Source organism: Corvus hawaiiensis, chromosome 24 (genome assembly GCF_020740725.1).
Source record: "Corvus hawaiiensis isolate bCorHaw1 chromosome 24, bCorHaw1.pri.cur, whole genome shotgun sequence".
NCBI classification, from domain to species: Eukaryota; Metazoa; Chordata; class Aves; order Passeriformes; family Corvidae; genus Corvus; species Corvus hawaiiensis.
Window position 1 is genome coordinate 6,484,872 of NC_063236.1, and position 25,499 is coordinate 6,510,370.

Consider the following 25,499-nt stretch of genomic DNA (forward strand, 5'->3'; position numbering starts at 1 on the left):
AGAACTCTGAATTTTGGGGTCTCATCCTCTTTTTAGCCCAACAGGGCACCTTAACTTGGGGTTTAAACCCTGTCAGGTTCCTCTGTCGGGGTCTGACTCCCCTCTGAGCCCCACCAGGTCCTCCCCTCTTTGGGCTCTGAGCCCCCCCAGCCCCTTCACTGGGGCGTTCCTTTGTTCCAGGCCCTTCCCTTTGGGATCTGCCTGTCCCTGCCACTCCCAACATGGCGGCGCCCAGCACCCGGGCCCCGCCCTGGGGCGAGGGCGGAAGTGCCGCACCTGGCATGGCCGCGCCCAGAGCCGCGCCGCACCCAAGATGGCCTCGCGGGGGCGGAGCCCGCCGCCCGGCCGTGTGTCGCGCCGTCCGTGGCCGCCGGGGGCGGGCAGCGCCGGCCGTGACGCGGCCGCCGCGGCGGAGCGGCGGGACCGGCGGGCGGAGCTGCATCGCACCCACCGGAGACACCGGAGCTCCTTTAGGTGCCACTCCCAACATGGCGGCGGCGCTGCCCCGGCTCTCCCTGCCGCTCCCGCGAGAGGAGGGGGTGAGTCCTCGCGAGAGCTCGGCGCGGCGGAGCGGCCGACATGGAGCCGAGTGGCGGCCCCGGGCCGGGCCCTGTCCCGGTCCCGGGGAACAACAAAGGCCGCGGTGGGGCGGCCGCGCCCGGGAGGGGCCGCGACTTGGCCCGGCCGCCGCGCAAGGACTCCGAGGTCAGCGCCGCCGCCGCCGGGAGCGGGGTGGCCTTCCCGGGCGGGGCGGGCCGCGCCGGGCCTCGTCCAGGGCCTGCCCACGGCTGCCGGTGCCCAGGGGCGGTGCCGGTGTCCGGTCGGTGCCGGTGCTCGGTGGTGCCGGTGCCCGTGGGTCCCGGTGGGTGCCAGTGCCCGGGGGTGCCGGTGTCCGGGGGTGCCAGTGTCCGGCTCTTTAGCCTTGCTTGGGCACCGCCTTCCCTGGGACCAGCCCAGGACCAGCCGGTCCCCTGGCCCCGGTGCTCCAGTACTGGTCCCAGGGCCGCTCCCTCGGTACCGGTTCCCTGGCGCAGTGGCCCCGGGCTGTGGAGCCGAGAGGCCTCTCCCTGCCCTGACTCTCCCTGGTCTCGGTCGGTGCCGGTTTCCCGTTCATCCATCCCTTCCCCACGTCCGGGCCGGTGTGACCGGGCTGGGGCGCGAGGGTGGCTCGGTCGCAAATGGGGGTGACAGTGGTGGCCCGGGGGTCTCACAGCCCATCCGGGAGTTTTCTCGGTGTTACCGGTCGGTACCAGCCCGGGGTGGGGTGTCGGGTCCCGCTGCCGTGCTCGGACCAGGGATGGATCCAGCCGGAGGTGACCAACCCCCGAAGGACACCCCGCGGTCCTGGGGTCACTGAGCCTTGGGGGTCAGGAGGGTTGTGTGGAGCTGAAGGATCCCGGGGCTTTTCCTGAGTGTTTTAATTCCTGGGATGGCCCCAGAGCTGTTCGCTCCCAGGGGTTCCTCAGAAAGGTCCCTGGAATGCCAGGGGAGGGATGTGAGGGGGAATCTTGGAGAGCCTGAGGTGCTGGTGGGACTCCCAGCAGAGCAGAGCCAACACAAGCCAGGGGCTTGGGGCTACCCCTCCCTCAGACCCCTGGAATTTGGGATTGTTCTGATGTGGGTCTGCCCCTCCGTCAGGAGTGGGAGTCCCCCAATTTGGGAGAATTCTGCTGTGGATTTGCACCTCGTTCCGGGGTAGGTGCCCCAGAATTTGTGTGGGTTTGGTTCTGAGTTTGCCCCTTCTTCAGGAATGCGTGCCCCAAAATTTGGGAGAGTTCTGCTGTGGATCTGCCCCTTGATCAGGAGTGGGAGCTCCAGAATTCAGGAGAGTTCTGCTCTGGGTCTGCCCCTCACTCAGGAGTGGGAGTCCCATAATTCAGGAGGATTCTGCTCTGGGTCTGCCCCTTATTCAGGAGTGGGTGTCCCGAAATTTGGGATGGTTCTGGTATGGGTCTACCCCTCACTCAGGAGTGGGTGCCCCAAAATTTGGGATGGTTCTGGTATGGGTCTACCCCTCTCTCAGGAGTGGGTGCCCCGAAATTTGGGAGACTTTTGTATGTCTGCCCCTCACTCAGGAGTGGGTGCCCCCAGGTTTGTGAGGATTCTGTTCTGAATCCTCCTCGTGCTCCGGAGTGGGAGCCTTGTAATTCAGGAGAGTTCTGGTGTGGATTTGCCTCATACTCAGGATCCCAAAATTGGTGAGGGTCCTGCTGTGCGTCTGCCCCACTCAGGGCTGGGTGCCCTGACACGCTCTGGGTCAGTGTTCATGACTTCCCCAGAGGGAGCTGATATTTTGTGCTCTGAAGGTTCTGGATGTTTTTGCAGCCTCTCCAAAACTGTTTGGAGTTGTTTCATCCGCCCTAATCCCATCTGCTGGGATGGCACAGGGGGATAGCCCAAATTTTCCCAGTTTTGTGTGGAATGGGTGAGCTCTGAGAGCTCCTTGGTGTCACAGAAGCCTCTCCCTGTCTCCTGCCGTGTTTGTCGTGCTTTGGGGGCTCCCCCCGTGCTTTGGGGGTGCTGCAGTGGCTCCATGCGGCACGGCCGATGGAGACGCAGGAGGTGGGCTGGAGTTGCCTCGGTAACGTTTGTGCTGCTGCAGGAATGTTTTTGGTCCCTAAACCAGGAAAACCAACCCTGGATTTGCAGGAGGATGAGGTGAATTGTGAGTGTTTTCAGGGATTTTGGCTTTCCTGAAATATGCTGTAATGGAACTGATTTTTTTCCCTGTGTTTTCAGGGCTATTCGGAGTCGCCAGACCTGGAGTTTGAATATGCAGACACGGATAAATGGACAGCAGAGCTGTCGGGTAAGGAATTCTTCTGTGATGGATCAATTAATCAACCGTGATTTCCTCTCCTGGTAGAATTAAAGGAGCTCTGTCAATTCCAATATCGCTTTATTATTATATTTAAATACCTTATTGATGTTAAAAGGGGCAGGATATGTGTAATTAATATTTTTGGCCTTACACTGGGTGGGGTTTTATTACATTCTGATATTTTGGCTAAAACCGTGGTTCCTGGGGCAGAGCTGCAGCTTGGTGCAGGTTTTTGGAGCTTCTCCTCTTTTGGCAGAGCTGTACAGCTACACGGAGGGGCCAGAGTTCCTGCTCAACCGAAAATGCTTTGAGGAGGACTTCAGGATCCACAGTAAGAGCCTTTTTCTGGATTCCACTCTCCCTGGGGGGAGCAGGGGTTTCTCTTCCTGGAGAAGAGGAGCCTGACGCCAGAGCTCACTGGGGTCTGCAGCTACTCCCTAGGGGCAGCTCCGAGCTCTGCTCTCTGTGAGCAGGGACAGGACCCAGGGAAGGGCTGGAGCTGTGCCAGGGGAGGGTCAGGCTGGAGATCAGGAAAAGGTTCTTCCCCCCGAGGGTGCTGGGCACTGCCCAGGCTCCCCAGGGAATGAATGGGCACAGCCCCAAGGCTGCCAGAGCTCCAGGAGCGTTTGGACAGCGCTCCCAGGGACCTGGTGAGATTTTGGGGTGTGTGTGCAGGGCCAGGGGTTGGACTGGATGATCCTTGTGGGTCCCATGCAGCTCAGGATATCCCCTGATTCATTCCATGGTTGATCTAATCACCGGCTGGGTGGCACGAGACATTCCTCAGCCGTCACACATCCCTGGGAGCCCTTCCTGCCAGCAGCGCCGCGTTCCCTGGTTGTGCCAAGTCCCCCCGAGCGTGCCCGCGAGTGGGGCCGTGCCCAAATCCTGCCCGCTTTGCCTTGCAGTGCGGGACAAGAAGTGGCCGGAGCTGGAGCGGACGCAGCACCGCACCCACGCCATGCGCCTGCTGGACGGGCTGGAGGTCACCGCGCGCGAGAAGAGGCTCCGCGTGGCCCGAGCCATCCTCTACGTGGCACAAGGTGACACCGGCCTCGGGCCCTTGCTTCCCCCACTGCTGAGTGCATGAAATGGATTCTGTTGGGATATGGGCCATAGATGTGATACAGATCTATATAATTATACAGTTAGATGTGTAATTGTATGTGTTGTATTTTATATATTATACTAGATATTGTATGTGTTGTTATTATATATGTTATACATTATATATTATATATTGCATATATTATATTATATATAATATATATAATATATAATATATATTGTATATTATATATCGTGTATATTTAAATATTTAATCTAGAACTCCCTTATGTACATAGAGTTTTTATATATATCTTCTATATATTTAATACATTATATATACTATATATAATATACAATATACAATATGTAATATATAGCTTTGTATTATATATAGTATAATATATATTGTATGTATATAGTATAATTTTTATATTGTATATTATTTATTATTATATATTATTTATGATACATAATGTATATATTATGTATTATTTATGATACATAATTTTTATAATTTATATATGATTTTTATATATCATATAATGTACTATATACATTATATATAATATATATAATATATATAATATATATGAGATGATATTGTACTGTTTCATATATTTAGTATATACATAATACAATATCATATGTATAATATATATGTAATATATACTATTATATATAGTATAATATATATAGTGTTACATTATATATGTGTGGTAGATTATATATTACATATGTATTGTAGGTTATAGTGTACTATGTATTACATATAATATACATGTTTTTTTCATGTAGATATTATATATATTTATGTATATATTATATATATTATTATGTGTATATTATATATATGATATTATGTATATATACTATTTATATATGAGACAGTACAATATCATCTCATTCATATATAATATACATAAAAATATATAATAGTAAGCATAAAATATGTAATTATATATACATAAAATATATAATTATAATATGTATATTATATGTAATACATAGTACACTATAATCTACAATACATGTATAATATATACTGTATATTGTATGTTATATATTACATAAATTACATGTTTTGTGTCATATATATTTTATACATCATATACATTATATATTACACTGTATACATTATATATTAAATGCTATATATATTTTCTGTATATATATGCATTATATATAGTTTATATTTTTCATATATCATACGTTATACACAATACGTTATGTATACTGTACATATTATATCGATATATAATATAATGAATATATAGTTTTAATATGATTCAATAATTACTAATTATTTAATATGTAATATTTTGAAGAATTTTCATTCCTCGTGGATTTCATTCCACCTGGGATGTCTGGAACAAAGCTGACTCTCTGGGACCAGATAGTTTAGAGCAGTTCTGCCCAAAATTTGGCTGATTTCCCCGTATTATCCCACTTCTGCCAGACCTGGAATGCATTACCCAAAGAGGGCAGTTCCATCCTCTGCAGCCCATTTTTCCCTCAGTTGTAGGGCTGTGTTTTCCATCCCCCCTGCCAGCGCTGTGGTGCTGTGGGAGGGCCTCGGGATGCCCGCCGAGGTGGGATCAGCAGGGTCTCCTTGCAGGCACCTTCGGGGAGTGCAGTTCCGAGGCCGAGGTGCAGGCGTGGATGAGGTACAACGTCTTCCTCCTGCTGGAAGTGGGAACGTTCAACGCCTTGGTGGAGCTGCTGAACATGGAGATCGAGTGAGTACTGCGGGAAAACGCTTCAGGAGTGGCGCTGGAGCTCCTTGGTAGGAGTTTTTCTGGTTTATGGCACAAAAACCTATCTGTCTATCCCTGATCTGATTCCTGCATCCACCAGAGTGACTCCCGTTGTTTGGGGTGGATGTGTAATGTAGGATTATACCTGATTTCTCCTGGAATTCCCTATGAATCAAACTGCCTGGCAGCAAACAGGCAGCTCTGCTCCTCCTGCTGGGGCTGCACTGGGAGCAGGGAGTTCATGGCAGCAGCGTCTGTCTCAGGGTTTGGCGCTGGCACATGGAGTGCCTGTGACAGAGTTTGAATTCCTCCAAATTCCCTCTGAGCTGTTCTCCCTCTGCAGCAACAGCGCAGCCTGTTCCAGTGCCGTGAGGAAACCGGCCATTTCCCTGGCTGACAGCACCGACCTCAGGTATGGAGTGGGAATGGGGGCACAAGGAGGGGGGGCCAGGGTTTTCTGGGAGCTTTGGGAGACTGAGACAGGCACTGGAAGGGGTCCCAGAGCTGTTTCAGCTCTGAGAGTTTCCAGTGGTGTCCGTCGTGCTCAGCCTGCACAGCAGGAACAGGACAGGTTGGGGATATGAAAGCAGTAAAATTTGGGAAAGCAGATTTTTTTCCTGGTTGGACTTGCGGAGACCTTTTCCCCCGGTGCCCGTGTGCTGGTGTGGAGCAGCTTCGTGAATTCTGGATGTGGTCTGGGTTGCTCCAGCCTCTCCCCGAGCCCTGGGTGCTGACAGTGCTTCCATAACTTATCCCAGGCTCAGGAATTCAGCTGCCCTGGTTTTTGCAGGGTGCTGCTGAACATCATGTACCTGATTGTGGAGACTGTGCGCCAGGAGGCCGACGGGGACAAGCCTGAGTGGAAGAGCATGAGGCAAACCTTCCGAGCAGAGCTGGGTGAGGGTCAGGAGCCGGGATAGAACTGCCAGGGCTGTAGAGAGTGACTTGGGATTTGGCTCCAGGACTCAGATAATGGGGACTGGCAGCACTGAGTTAGTTTCTGCCCAACTTGTGGGGCAGAGGGAGGTGAGCAGAGAAGCCATCCAGCCTTTTCTGCTGCTGGGTGCTCCCTCCCTGGGAAAAAAATGGAATATTGGGGCTGTCGTGTCCTCTCAACACATGGGTAAGAAATTATGGAGTTTACAAGGCTGTGGAAGGGGAGGGAGAGCTGTCTGGAATGAAGGGGAGGATCTTGGAGCTGATGGGGAGGAGAGTGCAGGGGCTGGTGATGCTGGTGATTGGGGTGAGGCCAGGCATGAGGAATTCCTGGCTGATGGTGCTGTGTGGTTCCAGGAGCCCCCCTGTACAACAATGAACCCTTCTCTGTCATGCTCTTTGGGATGGTGACCAAATTCTGCAGCGGCCACGCTCCACACTTCCCCATGAAGAAGGTGCTGCTTCTGCTCTGGAAGACTGTGCTGGTAAGGAGAGGCCGTGGGATGTGGGAAGTGTGGTTTGGTACTTGGCAGAGGAGGGAATTCTGCCCTCAGAGTTGGCTGTAATTGCTCCATCCTCTTGTTGTGGTGTTCAGTTTTCTTTTAAACCCAAGCCAAGGTTTTCCCCTGTAAGGAAGCATTGGATATTGGTGTCTGGAGCTGGATACGAAGGATAGACCCAAAGCAAGGTCCCTGGCTGGGGGAAGGAAAGCTCTGAGCACTGCAGTTGTGGATGCCTGGACAGCCTCCTGCCCCTCTCAATGACATGAGGAGCACAGGACAGGCAGCTCCTGTTTGAAACCCTGGGGGAAGGATTTGGGCCCCTCAGGACAAGAGAGACTTTGAGGGGCTGGAGTGTGTCCAGGGAAGGGAACGAGCTGGGGAAGGGTCTGGAGCTGCTGAGGGAGCTGGGTGGGCTCAGCCTGGAGAAAAGGAGGCTCAGGGGGAACCTTCCAGCTCTCCACAGCTCCCAGACAGGAGGGGGCAGCCAGGCTGGGGTCAGGCTCTGGTCCCAGGAAACGAGGGACAGGACAAGAGAAAATGGCAGCAAGCTGTGCCAGGGGAGGTTTAGGTTGGATATTGGGGAAATTTTTTCATGGAAAGAGTGGTCAGGCATTGGCACAAGGCTGTCCAGGACGGTGTTGGAGTCACCATCCCCAGGGGGATTTAAAGGACACGTAGATGTGGCACCTGGGGATGTGGGTTAGTGGTGGCCTTGGCAGTGCTGGGGGAACAGTTGGACTCGATGATCTCAGAGGGCTTTTCCAACCCAAATGATTCTATGATCCTGGGTTGCTCCAGCCTCTCCCCGAGCCCTGGGTGCTGACAGTGCTTCCATAACTTATCCCAGGCTCCACGATTCAGCTGCCCTGGTTTTTGCAGGGTGCTGCTGAACATCATGTACCTGATTGTGGAGACTGTGTGATCCTGGAAAGTGAGTTTGGGAAGGGCAGGTGTAGATGCCCCGGGAGCCCCCCACGCTCAGCGTGCTGTGGTCTCCCTGCAGTGCACGCTGGGAGGGTTTGAGGAGCTGCAGAGCATGAAGGCAGAGAAGAGGGAGATGCTGGGGCTGCCGCCGCTGCCGGAGGACAGCATCCAGGTGATCCGGAACATGCGGGCGGCCTCCCCGCCCGCCTCCGCCTCCGACCTCATCGAGCAGCAGCAGAAGCGTGGCCGCAGAGAGCACAAGGTGGGGACAGGGACATTAAAGAGGGCACTGCCAGGATCTGAGCTTGTTTTTGGGATATTCCCTTCCCGCTCTCCCCGCTCCAGGCCCTCATTAAGCAGGATAACCTCGATGCCTTCAACGAGCGCGATCCGTACAAAGCCGACGACTCCCGTGAGGAAGAAGAGGAAAACGATGACGACAACAGCCTGGAGGGAGAGACCTTCCCCCTGGAACGGGATGAAGTGATGCCCCCCCCTACCCAGCACCCCCCCAGCGACCGCATCACCTGCCCCAAAGGGCTGCCCTGGGCTCCCAAGGTCCGGTGAGTCCAGGGGGCTCCCTGTTGGGAGAGCTGGAGCAGGGTCGGGGCAATGGAGGCTGTTGATATTGGGAATCTCAGCAGGGATGTAGGGAAGGTGTTTGGGATGGGGTGGTCACTTTGATGGCTGTTTTCTTGCGGGGTTGGCTGGGCACCCTTTACCTGACCACAAGGCTTTTCCCTGTGCCTGGGGCTGTGGTGTTCCAGATGGGCAGGAAGATGTGACTGTTCCCTTCTCCCTTTGCTGCAGGGAGAAGGACATCGAGATGTTCTTGGAATCCAGCCGCAGCAAATTCATCGGCTACACGCTGGGCAGGTGGGTGCAGAGCCAGCCCAGGGCTGCCATCTCAGGGGGCTGTGGGAGAGGCCAGTTTGAGGGCTGCTTTTGTCTCCACGTGGCAGCAGGGAAGGCCTTGGCTGGCTGGTCCATGGCCTCATCCCTGGGTGGTCTCTGCCCCACCCCTGGGTGCTCAGCCCTGCTCCTGCCTGCTCCCAGCCTGGCTCTTTCCCTCCTCCAGTGACACCAACACCGTGGTGGGCTTGCCCAGGCCCATCCACGAGAGCATCCGCACCCTGAAGCTGGTGAGTTAAGGAATTCCTCCAGGCCCTGCTGCTGTGTGGGTGCTCCCTGCCCATCTCCCTGCTCCCATCACAGCTCAGGGGGGATTCTCCTAACCATTTTCCCCTTCCTCCACCCAGGGATGGGAGAGCAGCCCTAAGCTGTCATCTCATCCCTGGACTCAGAGGTTGTCTGAGCCCCTTTCTTAGGGGGCTCCATCCCTTTCCTAGGGGACTCCATCCCTTTCTTGGGGGGCTCCATCCCTTTCCTAGGGGACTCCATCCCTTTCCTAGGGGACTCCATCCCTTCCTTAGGGCGCTCCATCCCTTCCTTAGGGGGCTTTATCCCCTTCTTCATGTCTTCATCCCTTTTTACTGGGCTCATCCCAGACCTGGGCCCAGCAGCTCCCACCCTGCACATCTACACGGGTCACCCCTGGGACAGGGATCTGGGAGGGATGGAACGGGATGGTGGGAGCAGGCTGGGGCTGGGGCAGCGCTGGGGGGCCGTGGTGACCCCTCCCTGTCCCCTGCAGCACAAGTACACGTCCATTGCCGAGGTGCAGGTGCACATGGAGGAGGAGTACCTGCGCTCCCCGCTCTCCGGAGTGAGTGTGGGAATGGGGTGGGATGGAGATCCTGGGCTGGGAGTTGGGGACACTTGGCCCTGCCAGGTTGTTTGGCAGAGCTGAGGGGTTTGTTTTGCTGGCGAGGAGTTTCTCTGGGGCAGAGGGGGTTGGAGCAGGAGTTGGGGGGTATCCTTCCCTTGGGTTCATACCCTGTGGTGGTGGCTCCTGGGATGAGGTTTTCTGGTCTCTCCTGGCACCAGGGGGAAGAGGAAGTGGAGCAAGTCCCTGCAGAGATCCTGTACCAGGGCCTGCTGCCCAGCCTGCCCCAGTACATGGTGAGCTGGGGAGCACTGGCATCCCCTGGATCAGTCCCTTCCCAGTGATGCATCCCAGGTTTTCACCCCCTGCCCTGCTCCTCTCTCCTGCAGTGGGGAAGGGGCCTGTGGCCAGTCCCCCATGGCTCCCATTCCCCCTCCATGTCTCCCTTCTTCCCAGATTGCTCTGCTGAAGATCCTCCTGGCTGCAGCCCCCACCTCCAAAGCCAAGACAGACTCCATCAACATCCTGGCGGATGTCCTGCCGGAGGAGATGCCGTGAGTGGCTGTGGGGTGGAGCAGCTGGCTGGGGGTGGGAAGGGAAGGAGGGATGGGAGGGAGCTGGGGGAGTGACATGGTGTGGGCTGGGGCTCCCTGGGGATGTGACCCTGCTCTGCCCTGGATTGCACCCTGCAGGAGCTGGGAGGAGCAGACCCTGCCCCAGCCCAAGGATTATGGAATCATGGAATGTTTTGGGTGGGAAGGGACTTCAAAGCTCATCCAGTTCCATCCCTGCCGTTGGCAGGAACACCTTCCACTAGACCAGGTTGGGCTTGGACACTTCCAGGGATGGGGCAGCCCCAGCTTCCCTGGACAACCCGTGCCACCCTGCCAGGGCAGAATTCCTCCTGATGCGATCCCTCTGTGTCCCCCAGGACCACGGTGCTGCAGAGCATGAAGCTGGGCGTGGATGTCAATCGGCACAAGGAGATCATCGTCAAGGCCATCTCGGCCGTGCTGCTCCTCCTGCTCAAGCACTTCAAGCTCAACCACATCTACCAGGTGAGGTGGGCCAGGCTCCAGCCGTGCCTGCGAGTCTTTGGGCATGGCAGGACCCCCAGTGGGTCCCCGTTCACCCACCTTTCTCCTCCCCAGTTTGAGTACATGGCCCAGCACCTGGTCTTTGCCAACTGCATCCCGCTCATCCTCAAGTTCTTCAACCAGAACATCATGTCCTACATCACTGCCAAGAACAGGTGAGGGAGAAGGCTGCCCACCTGCATTCCTGTGGGTGTGGGGAGGGGTCCCTGTTTCTGTGGCTCCTCTGCAGTCCCTCCCTGGCAGTGGCTCAGGCTTGGGCAGACCTGGAAAGTTCCCAGCACAGCCCATCTCCGGTGTTTGGGCAGTGGGGGCTGCATTTTCCCCAGGCCAGGGGGGATCTGGGGGAACAGCACGACCGCCCCTGTCCTTCCTGCAGCATCTCTGTCCTGGACTATCCGTACTGCATTGTGCACGAGCTGCCGGAGCTGACAGCAGAGAGCCTGGTGAGTCCTCCTGCTGTGGCAGTCCTGGGGTGCTTCCTGGGGGAATTTGGGATGCAGGGAGGCAGCAGGGCTCCAGCACTCAGCCCTTGCACCTTCAGCACTCCTGTGCTCAGCCCCTGGTGCTGCTGGGATTTTGGGGAGGGGGATGGGGATGGGGATGGCGGGTGTCTGCAGGGGTGGAGTGTGTTCAGAGAAGGGAATGGAACTGGGAAAGGGGCTGGAGCACCAGGAGTGGCTGAGGGAGCTGGGAAAGGGGCTCAGCCTGGAGCAAAGGAGGCTCAGGGCGGACCTTGTGGCTCTGCACGACTCCCTGACAGGAGGGTGGAGCTGGGGTTTCAGGCTCTGCTCCCAGGGAACAGAGACGGGACAAGGGGAAGTGGCCTCAAGCTGTGCCAGGGGAGGTTCGGGTTGGATATTGGGGAGAACTTCTTTGTGAAAAGGGAGGTCAGGCCCTGGCACAGGCTGGCCAGGGCAGTGTTGGAGTCACCATCCTTGGAAGTGTTCAAAAAATGTGTGGGTGTGGTTGTGGCACTTTGGGACATGGATTAGTAGTGGCCTTGGCAGTGCTGGGGGAACGGTTGGACTCGATGATCTCAGAGGGCTTTTCCAATCTTAACAATTCCATGACTGGATGATTCCATGCCCACATGCTGTGCTGTCCCCTTTGGACGTGGCTCCTCAGACCACCACAGCCTCTCCCCATCCCCGACTCCAATGCTTTGCCTGACCCTGCATCTCCTTCCCCACAGGAAGCTGGAGACAACAACCAGTTCTGCTGGCGGAACCTCTTCTCCTGCATAAACCTCCTGCGCATCCTGAACAAGCTGACCAAGTGGAAGCATTCCCGCACCATGGTGAGGGCTGGGAATGTTCAGGCTGGGAATGTTGTGGAGCTCAGCGTGGCCAGACCAGGGCCTCACTGGGCACCTCGGCTAGGGTGGGGATACCTTGGGCCAACCCAGCGCTTGGTGGGGAGTGAGGAGCGAGCAGGGAGGGAGGGGTTGGCGCAGGAATCCATCCCAGCTGGATTTGGGGGCTGTCCTGGCAGATGCTGGTGGTGTTCAAGTCGGCGCCTATCCTGAAGCGGGCTCTGAAGGTGAAGCAGGCCATGATGCAGCTCTATGTGCTGAAGCTGCTCAAGGTGCAGACCAAGTACCTGGGCCGGCAGTGGAGGAAGAGCAACATGAAAACCATGTCTGCCATCTACCAGAAAGTGCGGCACCGCCTCAATGATGACTGGGCCTACGGCAACGGTACCTCCCGGCATCCCCGGCCCTGCCACGCTGGGCTCTGTGCCCCGAGCTGGCCCTTGGCTGCCTGGGGCTTGGGCAGGTGCACTGGGTTGACCTTGGTTGACCTTGGTTGACCTTGGCTGGTTGAGCTTGACCAGGTGCCCACCAAGCTGTTCCCTCGCTCCCTCTCCCAGCTGGACAGGGGAGGGAAAATCAAATGGGAAATGATTTGTGGGTTGAGATAAGGTAGTTTAGTACAGCAAGAGCAGAAAAAAAAAATAGGTTTGTTCTCTACTTCCCATCAGCAAGTGAGGTTCAGCCACTTCCCAGGAAGCCAGGCTCCAGCACGGGGAGTGGCTGCTGTGGAAGGCATATGTTTTAAATAACAAATTCCCCTCCATTCCTCCTCCTTTCCTTAGCTTTTATATCTGAGCTGACATCACAGAGTCTGGAATATTCCCTTGGCTAATTCCCTGGCCTGGCTGTGTCCCCTCCCAGGATCTTGCCCGCTTCCATCTGCTTGGTGGGGTGGGAACGTTGGGAGACAGCGCTGGTGCTGTGCCAGCTCTGCCCAGCGGAGCCAGAGTACTGGTGGGTTCTCAAAACCTTCGCAGCTCCCACTGCAAAGCCCAGCACTGGGAGGGCTCCTACGGGAAAATGAATTCCAGCTGAGCCAGACACAATCCCAGCAGGTCTGGGGGGTGGGAGGGATTTGGGGTGGGGACATTGCAGGGATCAGGGCTCTGCCAGGGGTATCAAGGCTGAAAACCTTCTTTTTTGGCCTAAATTGGGCTGGAACAGCAGGTTTGGTGCCTCCCCAAGGGGGTCCAGGTGCCCCACTGGGGTGTCCCAATCCCACCATCAGGATGTGGGAGCTGGGGCAGGGTGGCATTGCAGTTTTGGGGTGGTTTTTTTGGCCCGAGCGTGTCCTTGGGGGTGTACGAGCATTTCCTGGCGCAGGGGGCGAGTGGGGCCAAGGGGAGCCCCCATTCCTGGCTTCATTTTGGTTGTTTCCCTGTGGTGGGGGTGCTGGAAGTGGTGCTGGAGCTGTTGGTGGCTCCTGGCTCTGCACTTCGTTGGAAGTACTTTCAAAGACCTTTCCCAGGTGGGAGGGGACTGGGGGCGTGGGGGTTGTTGGGAGGAGACAGAATCAAAGGATATTCCAGACCCTGTGACATCATGCTCAGAATATAAAGTGGGGGGAAGAAGGAGGAACTGGGGGATGTTGGGAATGATGGTGTTTGTCTTCCTAAGTCACCATTCCTGGGATGGAGCCCTGTTCTCCTGAAGGTGCTGAACACCTGCCTGCTCGTGGGAAGCGGGGAATGAATTCCTTGTCTTGCTTTCCTTCTGTGCACAGCTTTTGCTTTCTTGATTTATCCTAACCCACCACTTCCCCAGCTTTTACCCTCCTGATTCTTCCCTGCTCCAGCTGCTGGGGGAATGAGCAAGCATGGGGCTCAGTCTGGCTGGGGTTAAACCACCACACCGAGGGGTTTGGGCTGGATGAAGGGTCCCCATCTCCACTCTGACCATTCTCATCCCTGTTCCCAGACCTGGATGCCCGTCCGTGGGATTTCCAGGCGGAGGAGTGTGCCCTGCGTGCCAGCATCGAGCGCTTCAACTCGCGGCGCTACGACCGGGCCCACGGCAACCCCGACTTCCTGCCCGTGGATAACTGCCTGCAGAGCGTGCTGGGCCAGCGAGTGGAGCTGCCCGAGGATTTCCAGGTCAACTACGACCTGTGGCTGGAGCGGGAGGTCTTCTCCCGGCCCATCTCCTGGGAGGAGCTGCTGCAGTGACGGACACGGGGAGGCAGGATGGGTTGCTTGGAGAGCTCGAGGCTGACCTGCTGCCACGGGGTGGGGCAGCGAGATTTGGGGGGGGGTTTGTGGGTGGCTGCACCGCTGTGGTGGGCTTGGGAAGAGGATGGAGCTGGGGGGTCCTCGCCGAGACCGCATCCTGCCCCTCTGCTTCCTTCCAGGCTCATCCCAAAGCTGAGGGTGCCCTGGGGGTTTCCTGTGGGGTGGGGGAATCTGTGCCAGCCCCATGCGATGCTTTCAGAGGCACCACCCTCCTGTGCCCTCCCAGCCAGGAAGGGGGAGCAGGTGGCAGTGTGGGAGGGGGCTCACTGGGTGGGACACCAGGCTGGCCCTGCCCAGCCCCTCGGGGGGGTTAGGGGGGCTTGGAGGGGCTTGAGGGGCTGGGGTGGCCTCCCCTCACCCTGCAGGGTGCAGGGGCTGTACATACATTATATATATTTGGTGATACCTCTGCCCCGAGCGTGGCCGGGCTCTGTCCGTGTCCCTGTCCGTGTCCCTGTCCCTCCTGCCCGGAGTTGAGCTGGGATGAGTGTTCCTCATCTCGTGTCCTTGTCCCCACTCATCCCTCAGATCCCAGGAGGTCCATGGCCCCTCACCAGAAGGTTTATCAGTGTTATCTTGCACCCAGGTCTGTTGGTTTGGGGGGCTGGAGGCCTTGGGAGGAGCGGGTTCTCCCAGGCATTTGCCTGTGCCATTCGCTGAACCCTCCCCCAGCTCTGTGCTGGGATTTCTGACGCCAGCGTGGTGTTACCACTGGGATTTTCTTTGGTCCCTGCTCCCAGCGGAGGATCCTGACACCAAATCCTGCCAGAGCTCAGCCTTGCACAGCCCCTGGCCTCAGTTTCCCTGGTAGAGGGGCAGCAGCAGCCCTGGGGGATGAAATCCTGGGGGATGAAATCCTAGGGGATTTACCCTGATTTGAGGCAGGCATTTGCAGAGATGGTTGTGGGCAGAGGGAGCCTGGGACAGCCCCAGTTTCTACCCCATCACCTGCTGGGATCCTGAGCCTGTGGAGCTCCAGGAGCGAATCCAGCTGTGGGAATGCTCAGCCCCAGCCCTGGAAGCAGCAAACTGAGAGACATCAGAGAGGCCCTGTGGGCTCAGCATCGATGGTAACGTGCCCTTAATCCATGCCTGGAGCTGTCCCCATCCTGCCCTCTTCCCCTCAGCCAGGGGTGACATCGAGCTGGAGCCCCAGATCCGTCTGGATCCTGAGTGCTGCACCCTGACCTCGTCCCCCTGTGGGTCTGGATGTGCCCCCCAGGGTCCTGCCAGGGCTGCTCCCATCACTGGCACCCCCTGGATGCCTCCAGCACCATCCTGGCCCCCAAACCTCATTCCCAGCAGCAGAAGGGAGGAGCCTGTTGGGAGTCTCCATCCCCAGCCCCGCTGGCTTTATGGGACCGCTGGAGCCATAATTAACTTCTGAAAAATGTGGTTTATTGTTTAGAAATGAATAACAACATCCCCACCGGTGGGAGGGGGGTGTGAGATGTCCTGGGTGAGGGTGGGCACCCCTGGGCTGCCTCCTGTGGGCACCCACCGTGGCCAGGCTGTGCCCAGGGTGCCAGGGCTTGGCTGAAAACCTTGGGGTTTGGCCCAGATCGGGCTGGAATCAGCAGGTTTGGTGCCTCCCCGAGGGGCTCCAGGTGCCCCACAGGGGTGTTCCCCCCATCAGGACGTGGGGGCTGGGGCAGGGGGGCATTGCAGATGTGCAGGGAGGGGGTTTGGCCCGAGAGTGTCCCTGGGGGTGTGCCAGCATCTCCTGGTGCTGGGGCAAGCAGGGCCAAGGGGAGTCCCCGTTGCTGGCTTCATTTTTGGGTGTTTCCCTGTGGTGGGGGAGGTCACAGGGGGTGGAGGAGGGGACAGGACACGCTGGTGCTTGGGGGGGCTTGGGGTGCCCCCCTGGGAACCCCCAGGGCAGATGGAACACGTTGGACACAATGAGGTGCTGCCCTCACCCAAGACTGGCCATGCAGGTACCACCCCGAAAATGCAGAGCCCCCCCCAAAATCCACCAGTTGTGCCCCCAACCCCCCAGCTGGAGCATCTGGGAGGGTTCCCACCTGCTGGGATTAAAACACCTTCCTGAGGGGTGACAGGGTGACCCCCCCCCCCCCCAGGGAAACAGCCTTTCCTTTGGGATCCTTTATCCCTGTAGTCCCCAGCTCATGGATTTACTGCCCATCCCAGGGTGGGCACCAGGAGCTGTGCCAAGGCCTTGTTTCCCCTCCAAGAGGGAGCAGAACGAGCTGCGATGCTTTGGGGGGGGCTTTGGGGATCCTTGGCCCTGCCCCCAGTAACCCCCGAGCGCCAGCAGCTGTCCCAGTCCAGCCAGTCTTCCCAGTATGGGACTGGGAGAGGAAGAGCCCAATTCCTGCCATTGCTGGTTGCACTGGGCAGGGGGTGAGCGGCCAAATTTCAGCTGGGGAGGGGAGAACTGCCCCCAAAACTCCCCTGCCCTGGTGCTCCCTCGATCCCCCCCCCGGCACCGTCCCCTCCTCAGCCACACCCCGGGGCGGGAGGGGCGAGGGGAACACACGAGGGGGGGGTGGGGAAACCACCGGGAATCTCCATCAAACCCCGTTCACTGGAGGTGCTGGGAGGGCTCAGGTATTCTGGGGAGCCATTTCTGGGGTCCCGAGCTGCCAGTGCCAGCCCCGCTGGGGTAGCCTGGGTTCGGGGGTGCCTCTTCTTCCTCCCCACAGCCCCCATTTGACCCCTCCTCAGCGGGACTGGGGGGAGCAACAACATCGTGGTGGATGTGGGAAATCTTGGGGTGTGCAGAGAGGGGGTGAAGGTGACCCCAGCACCCTGACCCCACTCCCTGGTGCCGGCGGGGTGGGGGATACGCTCCGGAGGGATGAAGGCTCCGTGTCCATCCCGCGGGGGGATCATGTGGCCCAGTTCAGGAGGCTCCCGGCCCCGTCTTTGCTCTTCATCCTCAGTGGCATCAGGGTGGGCGCTTTGTAGTCGTGTTGGGGGGGCGGCTCGAACGGGTGGGGGGCCAGGGCCGGGGGGGGCAGCCCTTGCAGGGAGTAGAGGCTGTTGATGCCGGGATGGGGGCCCGGGGAAGCGGGGATGCCCACGAAGCCGTTGCTGGCGGCGGGGGGGTACGGGGACATGCAGGGGGACGGGATGCTCTCGGGGGGCAGCAGCCCCGGGGGGCTCCCAGGGCTCGGCCACAGGTTGTTCTGCAGCTGAAATAACAACAACAGAAACCCAAAATGAGGGTGGGGACATCACTTCCCGCTCAGGTTCCCCCATTCCGCCTTAGATCCCGCTCCCCCCCTTCAGATTCCTCTCTCATCCCACCTTTGATGCCTCTCACCCCATGTTGGATTCCCCTCGGATGCCCCCCACCCACCGGGTGCAAAGGGAGCGATGCCTTTGCTCTCTTTTAATGGCCTTGGGGAGGTTGAATCCCGGTTGAAACATTCCTGCCGGGAGAGTTTGGCTCCAGGGATGTGCGTGAAGCTGACTTTTAAATTATTTTTATGCTTTTCGATATTGGGGAGGAAGGGGGGAAGGCAGTTTTGCAGCAAAGGGGGGCAGGAAGCACCAATGGATGGGGGAGAGCTAAAGGGGGTCTTCAGGAGGGAACCCCCCAATACCTGCCCCTGTTCCCATGGGAAATGGAGTGGGACATAAAGCAGCATCTTCCTGCGTGTGGCAAAGTGTGATCCTCCCTCTTTTCCGTCCCGGGCCGCACTTCTCCCGAGGGTGGATGGAACCGTGGGGGAGAAGGGGCAGGAATGGATGATGTGGGGCACCCGCGGGTGCAGTGGGACGGGACCCCTCCCCTGGGACTGGGGTGGGGGACAGGGCTGGAGCAGCCTCCGTGGCATCTCTCACCTCCTGGATTTTCCCGTACCGTTCCCGTTTCCGCCACTTGGCCCGGCGGTTCTGGAACCAAACCTGGGGGATGGAGGAGAGGGCTGAGGTGTGGGGACCCTTCCCCTGCTCACTGCAGCCTCCTGCCGAGGGCCACACTCCTCCCCAGCAGGAAAAGGGCCGGACACGGTGCCACAGCGTTCCGGAGAGCCGGAGCTGAGCAGAGGCAGCTGCTCTGTGCTCAGCGTTGGAGCTCGCTGCCTTTTCCTCTGCCAACAGCAGGAATCTCCGCATGGGCAATGATCCGTCCTGCCCCGTGCATGATGCTTCCCCCTCCCTGGTGCTTCTGGGACTTGTTTATCCCAGATTTTGCTGCAGAATGAGGCTTTTTTGGGTGCTGATGTCCCATCTGCGTGTCCCCTCCGTGCTGGAGTGAGGACTGGTGCTCACTGGGGCGGGGACAACTCCAGCAGCAGCTCCCGGAGAGGAGGGTGCACTGCCGGGATACTTGGCTTGGGGCTCTCGTGGCTGCAGGTGGTTTCATCTTAGTCCACCCCAAATCTGGGGTCGGAGGCTCCGGTGGGCGCTGAGTGGCTGCGGGCTCGGGGGACACTTCCCCTGCCTGTGCCTTGTCCCCATTCCTGCTCCTGGGGATGGCAGCTCCCCGCGGGTGCTCCCTGCTCATTTCCTCACCCTCCGCCTTCATTTCCTCCCTGCTGGGTGCACCCTCCAGCCGCCTCTTCCCACTGGGAGCCTCAAACCGCACGGAGACACCTCTGGAAGCAGCTCCCCCGCAAGCGTGATGCCGGCGGAGCTGGGCAGTGAGGATCGGTGTCATCCTGCCCCACGTCCCGGGATGTGCCACCCCCAGCCCCGTCCGCACTGGGGATTCCTGAGCTCCCGAGGATTCCTCTCCTGGGCTGGCGGCTGGAGGAGCTGAGCTGGGAAGGGTGGCTGGGAATGATGGATGCAGTGGGGGGATCACGATTAGGGCATCCTGAGGGGGGTGGTTGGCACTGACCTCCCAAATTTTGGCTCTTTCCACCCTTTGGGTGCTTGTCCAGGGGGAAGTAGCAGAGGGTTCAGAGGCAGCCAACACCCACAGCTCAGCAGTGGGTGCATGGCCTGAGATTTTCCATCTGGGATTTAGCATATTCATGGCAAAACCAGCTTCTGTCTCAGCATCCATCACCTGGCAGACAGGGAACCCCGCCCTCCTGGCAGCCCCCAGGGTGTCCGTGCCCACCCCTCCGTGCCCATACCTGCACCCTGGCTTCCGTCAGGTCTGTCCGCAGTGCCAGCTGCTCCCGGGCGTAGACGTCGGGATAATGCGTCTTCTGGAAAACCTTCTCCAGCTCCTCCAGCTGGAACGTGCTGAAGGTCGTCCTGTTCCTCCGCTTCTTGCTCTTGCTCTTGCCCAGGGGCTCGGGGAGCTCGGGGATCCCGTGTTCCCGGAGGCTGCCCAGAGGTGCTGCCAGTGGACACCCCAAGTCCTCCGGGCCTTTCGGGGGTGCCCTGCAGGCTGCGGGAATTGCCTGGAACCCACCTTTGCAGCCCTTCTCACCTGGCGGGGGAGAGGCACAGGACCAGCGGGGGTTAATGGTGCCAAGGAAGCCCAGAACGCTCCGTGCCACAGCCCTGGCATCCCATCCCATCCCATCCCATCCCATCCCATCCCATCCCATCATCACTGCCACAGGGGAAAGGGCTCAGTATGGACACGCAGCAGGGCAAATCCATCCCTGGAGAGGGCAAAATCCGTGCTCGCTGCGGGAGCCGTGGGCAGGAAAAGCTCCTTGCGGGTGGGGAAAGCCTGGCTGGAGCAGCGGCTGCTCAGGGTCCCACTGGGATGCTGCGACTGCACGGGGAGGGGGCAGACGAGGTGGGCACAGGGATTTTTTGCAGATGGTTTTGCCCCACTCTCCTCATTCCTCTCCTCATCCCCTTCCTCCCACTCCCTTCCCGCCCAGGCTGGAGCCTCCGCCCGGCTCAGAGCCCAGAGCGGAGCCACAGCACCCACCAGTGACCCCGAAGCCCCCCCGGCTCGGGGCCCCCCGCGCTCCAGATAGTCCAGGGGGAGCTCTGTGCCTCTGAGCCAGCACTTCCCTGGAGCTGCAGCTCCCGGGAAAACACTTGGAAAGGAGTGAAAAATAACGCCCTGCTTTTTTTGCTGAAGAAAACCTCTCCTTCCTCACCCTCCTCTGGGACCAGAGCAAGAAATCTGGGGGTTCCCCCCTTCCCCTCGGTGCTGCTGCCTCTCTGGGATGGATGGTGGAATGGGATCGAGGAGGAAAATCCCTGTCATGCGTTTCGGGGGCCACTTCTGTACCCCCAGGAGGGTTTTTGTCCCCCACATGGGGACACAGAGAGCTTGGCAGCTCCAGGTGATTCCGGCTGAGCCAGGGAAAGGAGAACTGAGCGGGGAATCGGCAGATGGGGAGGGGTGCCTTGGGCTCCCCCATCTGCTGAGGGGACACAGAGGTGTCACTTGGGAAGGGGACAACCTAAAAATGCTGGGTTTGCCCTGATCCCACCCCAGTCTCCAGCTCCAGAGATTCGGGATTTCTGCAGGTGGGGAGCACTGGCTCCCTCGGGGGGACAGGATCAGGCCCACGGCCAGGAGGGGGGAATGCCTCCTTTGGGATGGATCCTCCGTCCCAGCCCGGTGACCACCATGTCCCAACAGAGCAGGGAAATTGGGTCCCCGTCCCTGCAGACCCACCCAGGGCTCCGCACCCCCCGAACCAGCCCCCGCCACGGCCTTTTCCGGCCTTTCGGTTTTGATTTTTGGTTGTTTTCTAATTAAGGCAATTTGGGGGCTATGGAGCAGCCAAGCCCAGATCCAGCTGCTTTGAATTAATGGGAAATTGTAATTTGGGGGAGGTTTGGGGGGTGACTGCTCCTCGTCCCTCTCAGCACCGACCTGTCTGTGTGTCTGGTCATGGACAATGGCAAAGGAATGAGGCCAAATTGCCGTTTCCTCCCTGCTTTGGCCTCCAAAGTGCTCAGCCGCTGGGCCGGAGGGTTTTAATGCTTCAAAACCAAATCTCACCAAAGAGCAGCCCCAAATATAACCAAAATTAAGGGGAAAAAAATTACCAAAATAAAATCCTGCTGCACAAAGCATCGAGTTTGGGATTTTCCCCCCATTTTTCAAAGACAACACGGCGCATTTCCGAGTGACCCGCGGGTTTTGGCATTGGAGACAAATAAATAAATAGCCAGAAAGAAGGAAAAGGCAGGAAGGAGCGGGATGCAGGCACGGAGCTAAATAAACACAGCGGCACAGGGGGACAAAAGGAAGATACGGATATTTTTCTCCCACTCCTTCCTAAACTGACACCCCCCGAAAGATTTGGCGGCGCTGGGGAAGGCGGCAGCTGGGGAACAGCTGTACAATTCCTGGGATAATGGGGAGGGGAAGGAACTCAAACGGATCATTAAGGAAGGCATGGGGGCATGGAAAGGACTCCCAGGAACCGGGGGAAACACCCGCGGAACGGCAGCATCCCCCCACCGCAGCGGGAGCAGGTAAGCGCCGTGCCGGGGACCCTCCCGGTGCTCCCAGACGGCTTTTCCCGGCAATTCCCGGGGCTTTTTCTACCTGTTCCCCGAGGCGGCTTTGCTGGCTCCCACCTGGTTCCCATTGCCCCCGCAGCGCTGCCTTTTGCTTCTTATACTGAAGCAGAAGCGGGGGAATGATATTAAAGCGAAAGTGGGAGTCCCGGAGAGCCCCCGACGGGCCCGGCCGGGAAAGCGCCAGGGAACGGCGGCTGTGGGGAGAGCCCCGGGGGTGAGCCTGGTCCCGTCCGAGCCTGGAGAGGGGTGCGGAGCCCCGGGACATCCGGGCCAAGGGGAACCGGGCGCTTTGGAGTTCCGGAGACGGGTACCGGGGAGACCGGGAGAGCTGGGAGCGCTGGAGCCCGGAGTCGGGCCCTGGGGAGCGAGAGCGTTACTGCCCCGGAGCGAGGCACCGAGGAGCCCCAGGGAACCGGGAGCGCTGGAGCTCCGGACCCGGGCACCGCGGAGCTGAGTGCGCTGCCAGCCCCGCGGTCCGGCCTCCCCAAGATCCCGGAGCCCCGGGCCCGTCCGTGAGGCCGCACCGCGGGTGCTGCCCGGTGGGGTCCGGGGACGGGAGTCGGCGGCCGGGCGCGACTTTGCAGCCTCCTCCGGGGAGCACGGCCGTTCTTATCCCCGGTAACGGGGTCCCGCCGTTCCCCACCCCGGGCCGGTCCCCGCCGTCGCGGCAGCGGGGCCGGGTCTCTCCCGCCGCCTTTTCTCCCTCTTCCCTCCTTGTTTCTGGAGAACGAGAACCATCCCGGAGACCCCGGTCTCTGTCGCGACACAGTCCCAGCTGCCGACACTCGGCAGCAGCGGCCCTTGCCGGCTCCGGCTCCCGTCGGGGGATGTCCCGGTGATCCCCGACGGGGCCATATCGCGACATTGGCCGCCTCGGAGAAGCCCGGGGGAGCGTGTCGGCGAAATGACGCTCTTGGGGGGGTCAGGGCTGGGGCTCCCGGCAGAACCCGAGGCCGCGGGCGGAGGCAGAGAGGGGGGAAGAGAAGCAGAAGGGGCCAGGAGGGGTCGGCGGCCCCGGCCCCCCCATCCACCCGCCGCTCCCCTGGTACCTGCAGCCCCGGCCGGGTACAGGGGCTTCCCATGGACGGCCGCGGCGGGGGGGGCCCGGGCTGGCGACCCCCAGGTACCGTGGCTCTGCCCGGACCGGCGGGCAGCGGCCGGGGCGGGGGCTGAGCGGCGGCGGCCGCCGGTGGGGCCCCGGTGGACCGAGGGCGAAGGCGGTGGGAGGCCGGGGGAGCCCCGGGGGACCCCCGGCCCGGCGAGGCGGGGGGAAGGCCGGGCAGCCCGGTGTCTCCATGGCGCAGGTTGGAGGGGACGGGGATGGTCCGCGAGAGCGGATTTTGTGCGGGGCACCGGGAGGAGGGGGCCGGGGGGGCGATGGGGAGGGAGGGATCGGCCCGCAGCCCCCCCACCCCGCACACCCCCACCCGCCCCCCCACTCCACCGCCAGTCACGTGCGTCCTCCCAGCCACTTCGTTAACCCTCTAATCCCAAATCCTCCCCCCGCCCGGGACACTTTCCCGAGTGGGTCAGATCCCTTCATCCTCAAGGCAGCGGCCGCGGAGGGAGCCGTGCTGCTCCCTCCCCGCGCTCCCAGTGTCTCCCAGCTACAGGAAATGCCCAGGGCACTTCTTTGATTTAAAACTTCATCCCACACTGCTGATAGCAGCAAGAAATACCAGGCAGGGGAGAAACTTACATTTTCCTGACACTCTCTGGGTTTATTTCCCCCTCACAGGCTCTACAGAATCCATCCGTAGCCTTTCCCTCCCCAGAGCCAGGGCTGAGGCCTGGCACAAGTGGGTTCAGGGATGATTGTGACCTTGGGACAAGGGATGCAGGGATGGTTGTGGCCCCAGGACACGGGATCCAGGATCCCACGGTGTTCCTGGAGCAGGTTCTGGTGTGGGTTTTGCTTGCTCCCAGCACCAACGAGATCCCATCCTGCTCCTCATGTGTCCCTGCTGATGCTTCCACACCCCAGGATTTGGATTCCCTCATGGCAGCATCCTGAGTTTGGCTTTGGCATCAGGCACTGGTGTGGATCAAAGCTTCTTTATTCCCCTTTTTCCTGCATTTTGCTCCTCTGCTCCCCAGGGCTTGCTTTGGCTGGGAGAGGATCCAGATTTTGGGGGGTGTTTGTGTGCAAAATGTGGGGGAAATCTGGAATTCAAAGGAGAAGGAATTAAATAAGAGGCCTGGAGAACTAAGTGGAAATCTGGGCTGAGGGGTGAAGTTTTACCCCTTTATTTGCTGTTTTTACCTGTGCACAACACTTCGAGTTCATTTTTGGGCATCACTCCTTGCTCCAGGTCTGTGAAAAAATAACCTGCAGGTGTGGGAGGTGTGGGGCAGGGGTGAACTGCATGAGAGCAGCAAAAAGAGGTGGAGAGGGAGCTGGCAGATCCCAGATGTGCGATGTTAAATAGCGGAACCAGGGGATAACTCCGACTATAAATAACATTATCGCTTTTATTGGTGGTGCCGGGGCAGGACTTCGTTATCCAGGCACAGTGAAAATCTGGAGTCACAAGCAAATCTCGTTTCAAAGAGTTTGTGACATAAATATGTCACCTCCGTGTCTTGGCAGGGGCTGAGGATTGATGCGTTGTTTGGTCATTGGGAAGAGCGTCGTTACTGCAGGAGTGATGGGTTTGTGGTGTAAATCACGGCTGGATTTTCCAGCCCCTGCTCCGGGAAACTGCGTCTCACAGAAAATGCTGGGTTCCGATCCTGGCCTCAGAATTGTTCTTTCAGAGTCCTGTGAGGGGCTGGCTCTGCACAGAGGGGTCTGAGCGTGCGATGCCCCCTCTTTGCCCACCCTTTTAATGCCCACGATGCTCCCTGTGCCTCTCCCAGCCTTCCCTGATCCTTTCCCTTTGCAGCAGCTGGAACTGCTGGGATTTTCCCTGTTCGACTGTCTGCAGCTCGCCAAGTGCTGTAAATTATGGCTAAATAGGGACCGGGAGGCCTTTGGCTCACAACAGGTCATTAAATATTATTAAACATAACGTAACTCCTGGAAAGGCTTCTCAGTTTTAAGGTTGCTCTCCCAGTTTTACTGCTGGCATGTAAAGGAATTTAATAGCAGAGGGATGAGTCTGTCCCTGTGTGCCGGGACGGAGAGGCTGCTTTAGGATGTGCCGGTTTTCCAGGCTGGAGAGATTGCTGGGACCCTCCTGGGCAAGTGGAGAGGTCTTGGGCAGGTGGGATTTGGGGTGTTTGGAGCTGAAGGCACCATGAAGTTTGTCAGATTTTGGGGGGTTTGTGTTGGTCCCTGGAGATGCTGAGGAATTTGGTCCTTCCGGTGGGCAGGGATGAGGACCAGGACCCCCAGGATCCACCAACCCCCTGCCCTGTTCTTTCCTGTGTGTAGAGCCAGACCAGGGTGCCTCATTCTCCTGCGTTTGGGAACGTGTGTGTTGGGTGCTTTGGGATCAGGGAAAAGGCTGAGAAGTGGCTGCCCCTTCCCTGGGCACCACGGGTGGGTGCCAGTGTGGGACTGACTGGAGCAGGGAAGTCCCTGTGGTGCTCCTGACGCTCACTGGGGTTCATTTTCCACGAATCAGCTTATTTTTGGGCAAAGAATGATCCCACCAACTTGAAAAGCTTCCAGGAGAAACTTTTCACAACATCAGAGTGTCTGACTCCATCTCTGTAAGGGGAAGAGCTGCTGGGTTGACTCTTGGATTGAAACGACCTTTTGTGGCCCAATTTTAACTGGATCTTCCACCAAATGAGCCCCACCAGAGAGCCACCAAGAGTGGCAGGGGGACC

General features: G+C 58.3%; 2 protein-coding genes across 5 annotated transcripts; one reads left to right on the plus strand and one right to left on the minus strand.

Annotated features, from left to right (window-relative positions):
* The first annotated feature begins 438 nt into the window (after window positions 1–438).
* On the plus strand, window positions 439–14,763 carry STRIP1 (striatin interacting protein 1). 4 transcript variants are annotated; one of them, XM_048328126.1, is made up of 21 exons: window positions 439–539; window positions 2,740–2,809; window positions 3,078–3,152; window positions 3,730–3,864; window positions 5,487–5,607; window positions 5,969–6,037; window positions 6,416–6,522; window positions 6,919–7,046; window positions 8,068–8,250; window positions 8,334–8,551; window positions 8,799–8,864; window positions 9,067–9,130; window positions 9,643–9,714; window positions 9,936–10,010; window positions 10,171–10,268; window positions 10,646–10,772; window positions 10,866–10,966; window positions 11,188–11,254; window positions 12,004–12,108; window positions 12,303–12,507; window positions 14,041–14,763. In XM_048328126.1, the coding sequence occupies exons 1-21, from the start codon at window positions 489–491 to the stop codon at window positions 14,286–14,288; spliced, it is 2,385 nt and encodes a 794-aa protein (XP_048184083.1). In that variant the 5' UTR covers window positions 439–488; the 3' UTR covers window positions 14,289–14,763. The 4 variants fall into 4 exon arrangements, with proteins under 4 accessions (XP_048184083.1, XP_048184081.1, XP_048184082.1 ...); XM_048328124.1 differs by lacking the exon at window positions 439–539 and adding an exon at window positions 557–705; XM_048328125.1 differs by lacking the exon at window positions 439–539 and adding an exon at window positions 2,533–2,658.
* Window positions 14,764–15,738: 975 nt separating this feature from the next.
* On the minus strand, window positions 15,739–23,723 carry ALX3 (ALX homeobox 3). Its single transcript, XM_048328341.1, has 5 exons — window positions 23,656–23,723; window positions 22,772–23,013; window positions 19,406–19,707; window positions 18,165–18,227; window positions 15,739–17,509 (listed from the first exon to the last, which is right to left on the minus strand). The coding sequence occupies exons 1-5, from the start codon at window positions 23,721–23,723 to the stop codon at window positions 17,204–17,206; spliced, it is 981 nt and encodes a 326-aa protein (XP_048184298.1). The 3' UTR covers window positions 15,739–17,203.
* Between the last annotated feature and the right edge of the window lie 1,776 nt (window positions 23,724–25,499).

What these genes read in the sequence shown, in the direction of transcription:
- STRIP1 (XM_048328124.1), top strand. Translation starts at nt 580, where the DNA reads ATGGAGCCGAGTGGCGGCCCCGGGCCGGGCCCTGTCCCGGTCCCGGGG. An exon ending in GCTGACAGCACCGACCTCAG is followed by an intron (nt 6,038 to 6,415) that starts GTATGGAGTGGG and finishes TGGTTTTTGCAG; the next exon opens with GGTGCTGCTGAACATCATGT. An exon ending in TGCGCTCCCCGCTCTCCGGA is followed by an intron (nt 9,715 to 9,935) that starts GTGAGTGTGGGA and finishes TCCTGGCACCAG; the next exon opens with GGGGAAGAGGAAGTGGAGCA.
- ALX3 (XM_048328341.1), bottom strand. Translation starts at nt 23,723, where the DNA reads ATGAGGGAATCCAAATCCTGGGGTGTGGAAGCATCAGCAGGGACACAT. An exon ending in GTACCCGGCCGGGGCTGCAG is followed by an intron (nt 19,708 to 22,771) that starts GTACCAGGGGAG and finishes CTCCCCCGCCAG; the next exon opens with GTGAGAAGGGCTGCAAAGGT. An exon ending in TGACGGAAGCCAGGGTGCAG is followed by an intron (nt 18,228 to 19,405) that starts GTATGGGCACGG and finishes TCCATCCCCCAG; the next exon opens with GTTTGGTTCCAGAACCGCCG.